The following is a 14,062-nucleotide window of genomic DNA, read 5'->3' on the forward strand; positions in this document are numbered from 1 at the left end:
ATAAAAGACAACTAAGATTAATTGATATATTGGCCCTCGTATAGAATGAAGTTGGCCATGCCTGGTGTAGATGATGTGGTTTGCTGTAGCTGGTGGATATGTAGAGTAGGTGCCCTCCCTCGATGAGTCTTTGGACTCCTTGGAAATGTCACATACTTCAACCTTGGTATCACTTCTGGGTCTGGCTCCCACTGATGGGACCTCAATAAAGGTCGAAACTGGTCTGGATAGTGACCCTTCCCAAAATCCATAGCATTATACATGTCTGCAAGGATATGTGCTTTGCATTATGGGATACTAAGGCAAGTGATGTCAAGTCACTAGCATCTATATACAAGTTGCCCAGTCTTGAAATTACTACATGACACTTGGATAATGGATTAAACCAAGAATATAATTTCTTGGTATCTTTAATTTATAGTATAACCAAGTGGAAAAACTTTCAATATAATGTAGAGATGGTATGAAGCTGGAACAGGCCAGTAGTCCTAATAGCATGAAAGAGGATGGAAGATTTGTTTTAAGGATTAGATGTTTTAATATCCTAAAAGTTACTCTTGAGTTGAAAAATCAGTTATTTTATGAAATGAACTTAATAATAGTTTGCTCAAAATTTTTGTCTTCTTCATGTATACATATTTCAGATTTCTTAATAATATGTGTGTTCTGTCTATCTTCAAAGTGTTTTTACATACTACCCTCCAAGTACAGTTGGGAACTGTTGGGCTTGCAAATATTCCCCAAGTATTTGTTCCTGATCTGCATTATGTTGCTCAGTGTATGTATTTTGAACTTGGTGATGTCACATGCAGAAGCAACATTAAATACAATTTCCTGCCATGTTGAACATCAGTAAATCTTGCTGATTACACATGACTACAGTTGGAAAGTTTGTATTACTAAACTACAGTTCTCACAGTAATGAGACAGAAACTGTAAATGAAATGGGTATCAGAATACTCTTAGTTTGAAAACTTAGCCAGCAGCTTTTTATTAAAACAGGCAAAGAAAAACCATCAAACTGTTCATTGCCACTAAGAAATTTGATTTATTTTTTTAAATATTGTTGTATCCTTCAGAAAACATCATGTTTTTCGTCTATAAGAAAAAATTTAAAACATAATACAGGTAACCCTCGTATAACGCGGTACTTATACAACGTGGTTTCAATATAACGTGGTCTAAAATTGTAGTAGCCCTTTATCTTTTCATATGTTTTTCACCGCGCGACTTAAAAATCAAATTTTATCTTCGTTAAATTTGTGTCTGCCTGTATCCCGCATGTAATTATAAGTAGCGAATTTATATTAGGGGAAATACCCTTTAGCACGCATGTACCTCAATTGTTTACTGTATAAAATGTTTATTGTTGAAAATTGTCCTCGTTTCTGCCAGGAAAGTACATTAAAAATCATAAGTGTGTTCATCTCAAGCTGAGCACTTTATTTTCTGGTGAGTTACAATATGTAATGCTTGCTTTTTGGTGTAAAAAAAATTATTTTCATAGTAATGGTCACAAACTGCAATGTAAGGGAAAAACCAACATTGAAAACAAAATTAATTTCTCTCGTATAAAAAAATTCAAAATCTTGGATCGATTGAAAAATGGAGAAAAACCAGGAGTTTTTGCAGGGATTTTGAATTTAAATGAATCAACAATTCGAACAATCAAACAAAATGAACATAAAATCTGAGAAAATGTTTATTGCTGGGTCAATGATAAGTGCAAAGCGCATTGCTTGTGTACGCAATATTCTAATGGAAAAATGGAGAAATCTCTAATGATTTTGATAGAAGATTGCACCTCAAAAGAAAGTTTCTATGGATGGAAATCTTATTAAACAAAAAAGCTCTCAAAGTTTATAAACATTCATAGTGCAGACCAGGTGTTCGATTCTGATGAATCTGGGTTATATTGGACAAAAATGCAAAAACGCACCTATATTTCGAAAAATGAAAGATCAGCTCCTGGATTCAAAGTTTCCAAAGATAGAACTACTCTACTGTTTTGTAGTAATGCATCAGGTGATTACATGACAAAACCAGGGTTTATTAACCAATCTTGAAATCCTCATGCTATGAAAGATTAAAATATGCACTATTTTATTTTGCCTAAAACATTCTCGTAGACAGGCTTGTGTGCATTATGTGCAATGAAGTTTAAGTACAATTTGTAATTTTTATACTTTTATATTATGTATTTGTTTCATAGTTTATATGTTTTCTTAACTTACATGAATTACCTGAATTAAATAAAAATATATTTTTGTTGGATATGTCATTGTTGTTTATATAATTAAAAAAAAAAAATTTTGGAACATAACCCTACTTTTTCTATGTGATCTGAAGCTTGTATAATGCGATTTATATAACGCGGCATTTCTACGGAACCTAAAATCTGCGTTATATGAGGGTTACCTGTACTTGGTATTGTAGATCACATGAAATAATGTTTTATCTGTTAGTAATATTTTATATAATTAATTTATTCCCAGTTTTTTTTTTCTTTTTTTTTTCTCAAAGGATAACTGCCATCCAGTTGATAACCTGATCTCAAGTTCTGATAACAATACACCAAAACCTTGGCTTTCCTCTCCTGAAGATAAATCAGGCCGTCTTGAAGCAGAATTTCAACTAGAAAGAGTTACTTGGATTCATTATGTTGATGTTGGTAAGATGTTGCTGGAGCTTTTTCAACACAACATAATATAAGCTTAATAACAAGATAATGTAATTCATAGCACATCAGTCCAATTTTTATTCCTTATTAGATAGATATTAACAACTTGTTTCACATTTTAGTAAATGTTTAGATGTTATTGTTATTCCTTTTAATAGGATTACTTTGCCCCAGTGGATAGTGGATGACCTACACACACACATGCATAGGCAAATCATGGAGTAACAACAGATTCTTGTTTACAAAAACGTAAATGTCAACAGTAGAAAGCTGTTTATCAAAAGAAAATTTGCTTTATCATCATCATTTACAAGTAATATTCTTTTAAATGTATTTTATGCAAGGTACATATTAATACCACAGACCTAATAACCAGTCTATAAGATATGTATTTGCAGAATTCCTCAGAAATCCTACACAAATGGTGCTATCAGACTGAAAGAAACATAATTGAATCTGCAGAAATTATGCTTCATCCTTGTATCTGGATATAAACTGTTTTTTCTGAAATACTTTGACAACATGCTATTAATATTGTAAAACACTGGGATTTATTTATGTTGTTGAAATTACACAAACTAGATTATTTAGATAGTACATTGACTGATTAATTTCACTTCTTCATGGTCTAACTAGTTACACATATACAAAATGCAAAGAATAAAGCTTAAGCTCAAACTAAACTATGCTGATCTAAATGGTATATGGAAAAACAAATAAGACATCGTAAACAGTGTATGTATCATCTTCCCCCTCTCATAGTGTTTTCAAATAATTGTTGATATCATTAAAGCTTGTAGTATTTAGAGATTGGATTACAGACATCCATATATCATAAAAATTAATCGTTGGTTCCATGTAAAGGAATTACTTTTGTAGATTCTTTAATGTGTTGTGATAAATTCTCTTCTAAATAATAGGTCATGTTCTTCTCTATGTTGTGGTTAATGGAAGAGGTTAATCTGATTTATCATTTCTTTTATGAGCAACATTGCTATGATGTATGCTTTTCTGGTCACAAAATTTCTAATAGTCTGACCGATGTAAAGCAATCCACAGGAACAATAAATTGTATAAACTCCTGGGTATTCTTGAAAAGGGTTGTTGTTTTTTTGGAGATATTACAAGGCTATGAATTTTTCTGCATAGGTGTATATGCTACTTGAAAAGAAGTCAATGGATGCCATAGTGTGAGGAACAAACAGCTATAACACCCACCCTAAAATAAGATGTAGGACCTTCTTTCACTTTGATGACTGCAGCAATCCTACTGGGCATATTTTCCACAACCATACAATAGCAATCAATGGGAATTTTGGATCATTTTTCCTGTACTCATGTAATGAAGTACTGGACTTTTGTGGGACAGACATCCCTTGACCTCATCTGACCTCCAGTTCATCAATAGGATTGAGATCAAGTCCAGATCAAGATCAGAGGTCCAATGCCAAACCAGGAAAAACAGGACCATACCATCACACCACCACTTCCGAATTTCATAGTTGAGATTATACACTCTGGTTAGGGACATTCACCGGACACCCTCCACATCTCCACGTGTCCATCTGCTTGGTAGAGGGCATACACAATTCGCTGCTCCATAACACAGCTTTTCAAGCTTCCACATCCCACTGTGCATGCTCTTTGCACCACTAAAGATAGTGCTGTGTGTTGGTTTGTGTAATGTGGGGCTTGCATATTGCCTGTCCTCCATGGAAACCATATTGTAAACCTTGGTTCTGAATGTTTTTCTGCAAATTCGTATTCCAGTTGATGGCTGAAACTCTGCATTCATCATGTCGGCTGACAAATGGTGGCTTTTACATATTATCCCTCATAACACCCTATAGTCACATTTGGTGAGTGTGTGTGTGGGGGGGGGGGCAGGGCTTGTCCATTGCAGGTAGCACTTTAGCTGACTCCTTTAGTGATTCTATACTGTCCATCAGTATAGAATCACTGATTGTTGACCTGGGATGGTCTAATTTGTTAATAATTTGTCGAACAGATAGGCTTGCAACATGGCATCCTATCACAGTGCCTTTTTCAAACACTGTCAGTTCCCTTCTCACAGACATTTCACCTAGACACAGTTGCTTTGACCTGGGAGCATCATATTCCTCCAATTTATACTGGCTACAAACATGTGACTCAAAATGGCATGATTGGAATTTTGGACCATTTTTGAAATTTTGCACATTGCCCATGGGGTGTACGTGACTTTTTTCCAAGCAGTGTATTACCAGCATTGCTAAAATTTACACTTCTGATCTCAGAATTTCAAAGTCTGAACTATGTAAAGAGTACATAGAAAACAGTAGATTTTATAAACTCCTGAGTACTTCTGAAAAAAGTTATCTTTTGCAGAACAAAACATAGGGTGACTTATATAAACTTATGCAGAATATTTGTTCTTTTAGTAACATGGTGATGTGAGTGAGCAGTCTACCATTGTATGTAATGGATTTAGAGACTGTATTGTATATCAGTATTTGGAAGAGGCAGTTTGTCTTGAAATATCAGTTTGTATACTGAATAAGCTCTTCCTGTCATTCTTGTCTCTTAAAATGTTAACTGCTCTCAAGCGTTGATAATGCTAAGCTTTGTGTAGGATGGTGAAAGGATGATCTGGCATGTAGAAAGTATCTTGTGTCAGTGGGTTTGTGAGATTGATCTCTAAAGAAATTTTCCCTCCTGGTTTTTTGTTAAGACATTAGGATTAAAAAAAAAAAAAACGTAATTTCACTGTCTAATTCTCTGATTATTATTATTTTTTTTTGATGACATGGGTAATGAAATTATATTGGATCACATTTTTATTATTATATTTATTTATCATCATGCAATATACAGGTTTTAAAATGGTTAAAACAGGTTTGTGTTAAAGGTTTTTCCTTTCTGTATTCAGTACTCCTGGTCACTTTGCACTGTAATCACTAGTACCTATTTTTCATCTCTTCTCAGTCCTCCTTGTTTCCCTCACATCCCTGATCATCTCAATCCATTTTTGTACACTCGCACGTCTGCTCTTGTATCCATCATCCACTCTTATCACCATTATCTCCCTGTTTTCTCTCCCCCCCTCCATTTCCTTGTTTGTATTTTATATAAATACAAGAGACTACATAATGGTGAAAACCAGTGTAAGAAAAGTAACTCAGATTATCTTTAGTTGTGGGGGATGAAAATTCAATTTATGAATTGCTCTTAGTTATAAAAATTGTAAAAATATATCTGTCATGATCTCTTTGACAGAAGTATGCTGAGACCCCACCTAAAGAAGGCTATGTATGCATAATTTTTCTGTATACTGCTCACAATTTTTGTATAGAAATATTTTGCCCTGCATGGCACTGATACTTTATAGGTTCTTCAAATCGTGTGTAAGTGTGTGTGTGTGTGTGTGTGTGTGTGTGTGTGTGTGTGTGTGTGTATATATATAGAGAGAGTTATATTACATATTCAGTGTGACATGGATTTTTTCTGTGAGTTCAGACTTCAGGAAAAATCTGTACTCCAATCGGAGTTTAGATAGACCAAGGCTGGTCAGGATGTTCTGGGTGGTTCAAATTAAAAAACTTCAGCCTATTGTAAGTTTCTGATCTACAAACAATTTTCCAAAGCCATTTCAATTTGAAAAATGAATAGGTTTCTAGATCACAGTCAGCCCATGACAATAAAACACTCAAAGAAAATGAAATTAAATTTTGCTGTCTGAGCTTTTTTTTTTAATACACAGTAAACTTGAAAGTTTAACAAAATTTTCTACCTTACTTTTGAAGCATATTCAAGCTATTTCTCACATTTTTTACATTCAGAAAAAATGAGATGGTCATTGTTGAGTAAGGTGTGAGAAAAATTCTGAGCATAATATTTACATATTTATATTATATTTTGCATAATACCACGCGGTTAGCCTAGTGGCTTTGTGCTTCGCAACCATATGCCTGGGGAAGGAGTGTCCCAGGTTCAATTCCCGTTGTAAACGTGCGGAATTTGAGGATCTTCCTCAGGCATAGCCAAGTTAGCCCGGTCTTGGGCGCAGTCAGTAGGGTTTTTTCCGCCAGTTTATCTGGCATTTTTCATCCCGCAAACAGGCAAACCGGCCCCACGAACATACGCCTCTACAGTCAAAAATATATCCCCCCCCCAGCGGCAGACCAGGCGACGGGCCGGTTGGGAGTAGTACTAACAAGAAGTCGCATCTAAAGTAACACGCGGACTCTGCATGGGAAGCAGGAATAACGCGTAGTAGAAGAAGAAGTAGATTATATTTTTCATAATGATCAGTATATCTGAAATTCCTGTTATACAATCAGGCAGCAATCTTTGTAACATTTTTTTTTGCAGGCAATTCTGGAAGTGCAACAGTAGAGATTTTAGTTGGCAGATCATCATGGCCTAGCAATAAAGATTATGTAACATTATTGCCAACTGTTTCTCTGATGACTCAGACCGAAAGTAGAAATGCAGAACATAGCACTGGAGTTCGTATGTTTTCTCTAGGTAAGCTCATATAAAATAAGAGGTTTTTCTATAGTGAATTGAAACTACAGGTTCTTGTTAGGAACAAATAGATGCACACTTCACTCTTTTTCTCTCTCTCACTATACCCAAAGCAAGAATTTCCTTTACATGGTGTTGATGCTATGGAGCAAGCATGTCAAACTCAAAGGCTAATACAGGCCAAATAAATGAGGTTTAAGTTTATGTGGGCTGCAAAAAACAAAAACTTCAATTTTCATAAAAACGCATGTTTATTTTGAAAAGTACAGTATAAAAAAAGAACAAGAACAAAGATAAAATTAATGTTTTCTTCCTGACACTTGGGCATCTCTTCTCTGCTACTATCTTTCCTGCTTCGGGTGAAATCTTGTTCGCAATGATTACTTTCAAAACTGATCCAAGGTAAATGTCAGTAATTCTGGATCTGACAGGAAACTTATTTCCCTTCATAATTGTAAATAACTGCTCATACCGATAAGTACTTCCAAACATGGATATCATTTTATATGCGAATTTTCGAGTATTTTTAAACCTGGCAGGTAAATATTTGTAAAATCCAGGCACGCCAACTTCACTGAATTTTGCCTTCAAATCTGAATCGCACTGGTTCTCAATTATCATTTGCATTTAATTAGGTACTTATGCAATATTTATTGAAAAAATTGAAGAAAACAAAGAAAACTTGTCTTCCAAAAATTTAAAATCTGCAAACGTTGTTACAAATTCAGTTCTAAGGCTTACAGTTTTTTCTGCATATTTTTGATATGATGCCTAAACGTTATTTGTTCATGTTGCATGTTGGAAAGTGCGTTAAACCTTCATTTTTCAACTGCTTTTCCCAAAGAACTAGTTTACATTTGAATGCCCTAACTTGGTCAAACATGTTCGTAATGATCTGATCTTTTCCTTGCAGTTTTAAATTTAAATCATATAAGTGTTTTGTTATATCAGCCATGAAGGATAAATCTTGCAACCACACTGTGTCAAAAAACAGTCTTGTGTCTTGATTTTTAGTTATTAAGAACTGACATATTTCTTCTTTCAAGTCCCAGAATTGTTTAAGAATCTTGGAGCAGGGTAGCCAACGTACCTCGGTATAGTAGGACTAACCGGAATATTCGCTGTTTAATTCACTTAGGAAAGCAGAGAGCTGTCGCTGATTTAAGCCTCGAGATTTTATGAAATTAATGATTTTTTTTTTTGATAGATGTCAAAAAAATCATTAAACATTTTCCATGTTTATTACTTTTGCGCATGATACTTTTTGATGTATAATGCAATGCGTATGATGAATCTTGAATCCGTCATAAATTTCACTTTTTTTTTTTGCAGTAATGCCACGAAACCATTGTTTTTTTCCAGTCATGTGAGCTCTATTTGTAGCTACAGAAATTAATTTTGAGAGAGGTAGATTGTATTTTTGCAGAAGTTCAAAAACACAATTAAATATATCTTGTCCTATACTAGTGTTATGCATTGGTACTAGTTCCAATAATTCCTCAAAAATGTTGAAATCCATCTTGCAAGCACAAAGAAACACCGCTAATTGAGCGACACTCCCCAATGTCCATACTGTTGTCACAGACAATGGAAAAAGCTTCGAAACTAGATGATTTTGCTTTGATCTGAACACTTAAATTGTCGGCCAAATCAGTAATTCTTTCCGCAACTGTATTTCGAGACAGAGATTGTTTTAAAAGCCTTCGTATTTTCAGGAAAAATAATTGCTGCAGCTTTAATTAGACATTCCTTAATGAAATCACCTTCAGTGAAAGGTTTGAAGTGTTCAGCTATCAACTCCGACAAATATGTAGTTTGCATACACTGCCACTTCACTTTCTGGTGATACTTTAGTAAACATGAACTGTTGTTTCTTCAGTCCCGACTTGAGCTCTTTCAACTTTTCTTGTCTCATTAATCCACATAACTTTGGTACACTAATAACATTATTACATATGAAGCAGATTATTTTATTTTTTACTTCACAGCAAAAATACTGCAATTCCCACTTTTCTTGGAAATTTCGATGTTCGTCTGCAAATTTTCTTTTATTACTATCACTTGGTTTCGATAGCGACATGCTAAATACAAAGGACTGATAAAAATTAATAATCATTAACATAAAATAATAAAATATTTTAATAAAAACTGATATTTTTTCTTGAACATCAACTTACCAGACACTAAATAACTGCACAAATTAATAAGCGTAATGTAAATAAACTTATTTTTCTTGTTCACCGAAAGCGAAATATTTCCTGTTACGCACACCAAACCAGTCAGTTCAAACAAGACTGACTACTAGACGTGGTCGTGGCACTGGCACGTGAGAGTAGGTATATGATCGGCTGGTAGAAATAGTGGGGGAAATGGTTTGCCTGCATGTAAAGGAAATGCATGCAACACGGCTATATGTAGTAATCACTTTCATTGGCAAACGTTTGGCTGTGCCGCAAAAATATTCGTCGTGGGGGGGCCGCAAACGGGCTGCGAGTTTGACACTCGTGCTATGGAACATTGGTTAGAAGTCTTGAGGAGTCTATTAGTCAGGATTTCACTGTAATGATATTTGTTATAATGAGAGTTAATGATATTTAATAATTTTAACTGTTTATGATTCTAAAGTAGATAATTTATATTTACATTAGTGAGCTGATTTATATTGATTTTGGCTTTCAAAAATGATCATGTAAATACTTTATTTGTGGAAGACATTAAAAAAAAAAAAACAATAAATAATATATATATATATATCATCATCAAATTCCTGACATGTACTCTCAAGGGATGTACAGGATATGATAGCACTACATGAAAAATTTACATCATTACTAACTTCCTATCTACAATTATCCTCTAAATCGGTCTGTTACTTGTCGATACTCCAACATTATCAGATTTTATATTTCTATCATCTAAGGCACTTTGTACCGTATCAATCCACCTATATCTTGGTCTTCCTCTGGGTCGTTTTCCTGCCAACCTGGCAGGGAACACTTGTTTTGCTAATCTTTCCTTGCCCATTCTATTTAAGTGACAATACCACCTGAGATTAGCTCTGCTAACGCATTCCTGGATGCCGACAATGTCAAGTTCTTTCCTAATATCCTTGTTTTTAATATGATATTGCCATTGATACCATTAGTTCACGCCTCTAATCTTTCTCAGGATTCTCATATCTACGGTCTCTAGTCTTTGGTCAAGTGTTTTACTTCTGACCCAGCTCTCAGATCCATAAGTTAAAACTGGTTTGAACACTGTCTTGTGTACAGCTAATTTAGTGTTCCGACTAATTTCTCTCTTATTCCATATGAATTTATTCAATTGACTTCCTACCATACCAGTTTTGTTGATTCTGTTGTCTATTTCCATATTAATTTACCTACTTCACTAAAAATCATAGCTAAGTAGTAGCTGAAAGGTTTTACTTGTTCCACAGGTTCCCCCTTAACAACACAGTTGTGTCAACCGTATTGTTAACGGGGAACAATTTTTTTTTTCAACACTTTTTTTTTAACGGAGAACAATTTTACAATTTTCAACAATTTTCTACCTATTTTCATTGTCTTTGTCTTTTTAATGCTGACCTTCATACCATATCTATTACAACAGTTATTCAATTTAGTCAGGGAAGCATGCATACTTGTAGCGGATTTATTCAGAAGTATAACATCGTCCGCATAAAGCAAAGAGCTGACATTAACATCTCCAATTCTGATACCATGTTTAATACCATATAGATAATGAATAACAGAGGGGATAATGTACATCCTTGTCTCACACCAGATTTAACATTAAACCATCTTCCTGTACATTCTTCAAATCTAACTGCTGACTTACAACTGAAATACAGACTAAGTATTGCTTGATATAATGCCCCATTGACACCATATAACTGTAGCGTATTGAATAGCTTCTCTCTTGGCACCTTGTCATATGCCTTTTCCAGATCGACAAAATTTAAATATAGATCTTTATTATATTCCCATGTTTTCTCGACTATTTGTTGTAAAGTGAAGATCTGATCCTGACAGCCTCTAGTTGGCCTGAATCCAACTTGTTTTACACCAAGCTTTTCTTCCACAATTCTTCTCAACCGTTTCTCAAGTATACTTGCATAGATCTTGCCAGGAACACTCAGTAGCGAAATACCTCTGTAATTCTCACATTCAGTTTTATTTCCCTTTTTATATATGGGTACTATGAAAGCTCTACTCCAATCATAGGGAATTCGCCCCATGTCCAGGCTTTCTGAACTATGCAGTGCAGCCACTGTAAGACTTTTATACCACCATACTTCAGCATTTCTGGTCGAATATCATCTACTCCTGCTGCCTTTCGACATTTCAAGTCTTTGATGGCTTTTTCTACTTCAAGTATGGATATGTATTCCTGACTGTATACCTGTTGAGTGTTTTTTTACCACTGTGCTATCACTGCTTGTTTCATTTAGCAATTTTTTGAAGTAATTACTCCATACTTCAAGGATATCTTTTTCTCTTGTTTTCATGTCATCTTTATCATCTCTAACTCCTTTTACAGCACTCTTTCCTCCATTTCTAAGCCGCTTCAACAACCTCCAGAATATCTTACCACCTTCTTGATATTTATTTTCTATGTTCTTGCTAAAGTCCTCCCATGACTTTTGTTTAGCTAGTTTTACCAGTGTTTTACTTTCTTACATTTGCCTCTGTATTCTCTAAAAGCAAAAGTTGACTTATTTGTTCAGGAACTTTTGACATGATTTCTTCTTTTCCTTAACTGTCTCTTTAACCTCCCAAACGTCCAGCTAAATCTGGATATGATTCAGCCCACCTGTTGAAAAAACCGGGATAAGAAGTGCAATTTGACCTCCGTATCCATTAGAAGGTGTGATAAACCCTCACGCTGAAGAGAACGGTTAATCGTATTATCTCACGTTCGTAGCTGCCTCTCAGTTGCCTATAAACAAGAAACGCACTTCCTTATTCTATGCTGGGTAACTGGATTTTAGTTAAATAGGATAGACTAAAAATAGAAAAATTATTTATATTTTTCTTTTCTCTTTTTATTGTACAATACAATTTTAATGTCTGGGCAAAATAAAGATCTTGCATAATTTCTTCACTTAAATATTGCCTTACCTTGGAGAACCAATTTAATTTTTAATTTTTTTTGCATTTATTTTTTTCTAATCACTTACTAGACAAAACATTTTTCTTTGTTCTCGAAGAAATTAATTCACGATAATTATTTGAAGTATTCTTTTAAAAAAAGAAAAGAAAACTGGTTGCCGACGTTCCAGATTATATTATTTTTATTTTTGTACAAAACCATCGAAATCGAATAATACTTCACAGATTTCCTATAGGACAAGCTGGAGCAACTTTGCTTTATAGAGAATAACATGAAATTCTTTAATCATATCACTAAATTTTTTCTTTATAATATATAGTAATCTGCTGTTCTTTGTACTTTCACTTTCTTGGTATCCTTGTATAATTGGTCATTACGAAATGAAATTAACAAGGGCATAGTCCCCCTAGTTAATAAATGAAATATATAAATACTAACGTGAACATTTTCACCTTGCCAACACGCAACAGTGATGTGATGTGGGTTCCAAATTTCTTGTTTCGGAGATATATGGGGTGCTTAAGGGTCAAAGCTGTATGACTGAGAGGAGACTTCCACATAGCCTTTAAAGGAATGCGGAGAACCGACCAGGGCTTATGACCTAATGTCCAATCCTCATCTTCTCGTGGTGCACCCTGTTGAGTATCTACTTGGATACTGAACAGACGAGGATGGGCTGGCAATTTGGGATTTAGCTGACCAAATTGTATTCTTATTGGTTAAACCAAAATAAAAAAATGATGGTACAACATGACAAAATTTCATGCCGGCTGGGGATTCGCCTGGTTAAACAAGGCCCCCGTTGTTTTCGCCAGGGAACCAGGACGAACAGCGAAAAGTCAGCTACTGGAACAAATCTGAAAAGAAACCGCAACTCAACATTACCAGAGTTAAAGATCGGTACTATCAACGTAAGAAGCCTGAATGGCAAAGAAATGGAGCTAGCTGAGGAATTAGATAAGTACCAGATCGACATAATAGGGGTGACTGAAACAAAAAAGACCAAAACTGGTGAGATCTTTCTGAGCAATAAATACAAAATGTTATATTCAGGCAATGACAATCAAGGAAAAGAAGGAGTAGCCATAGTATTCAACACAAAATACGAGGCTAATCTTCTTGAATGGCAGTCAGGCTCAAGTAGAGTAATGTGGGCAAATATGAGAATGGGGAACTGAACATTGAGACTTATTTTTGCCTATGGTCCCACAGAAGGTTCTACTAAGGTAGAAGTGGAGGAATTTTTTGACGCTTTAGAAAAAGCAACTGACACAATGAAAAATGAAAAGTTGGTCGTTGTTGGGGATCTAAATAGCAGAGTAGGACATGACTGTGAGACTTACAAAAATATTTTGGGAAAATTTGGAGAAAAGAGCAAAGCTAATAATAATGGCAAATATCTGTTGGATTTCTGCTCAGGACATGAACTGGTTATTACTAACACCATGTTCCAATATAAAAGTATGCACAAATTCACATGGAGAGAAGAGGCTAGGAATAAGAAAAGTCTCATTGACTATGTTATTGTTGATAGTGATGTTTTCTCCCTGGTGCAGGACACCAGAGTGTACAGAGGATTTGAAATTGGAAGTGATCACTATTTAGTCTTGAGTAGATAAAATTGAATTTCATATTGAAAAGAATAGCATGTAAGAAAGTTTTACAGCGAATAAAAGTTGAGCAGCTCTCAGATGTGAACTGTAGACTAAAATACACAAAGATTATTGAAGAAAAAATGAAAGAGTTTGAGAATAGGAATCA

The 14,062-nt window shown here is 34.7% G+C and overlaps 1 protein-coding gene across 1 annotated transcript in view; it reads left to right on the top strand.

Moving 5' to 3' along the window:
* Positions 1 to 14,062, top strand: part of LOC150110034 (uncharacterized) — a 135,237-nt gene that overhangs the window by 24,514 nt on the left and 96,661 nt on the right. Inside the window, exons 3-4 of the mRNA XM_090399796.1 lie at positions 2,524 to 2,671; positions 7,031 to 7,186. Coding sequence (XP_090255922.1) covers positions 2,524 to 2,671; positions 7,031 to 7,186 — 304 coding nt within the window. The remainder of the gene's footprint in view (positions 1 to 2,523; positions 2,672 to 7,030; positions 7,187 to 14,062) is intronic.

Source organism: Typopeltis vanoorti, chromosome 1, assembly GCF_054136105.1.
Source record: "Typopeltis vanoorti isolate ZY-2024b chromosome 1, IOZ_Tvanoo_1.0, whole genome shotgun sequence".
Classification (NCBI taxonomy): Eukaryota; Metazoa; Arthropoda; class Arachnida; order Uropygi; family Thelyphonidae; genus Typopeltis; species Typopeltis vanoorti.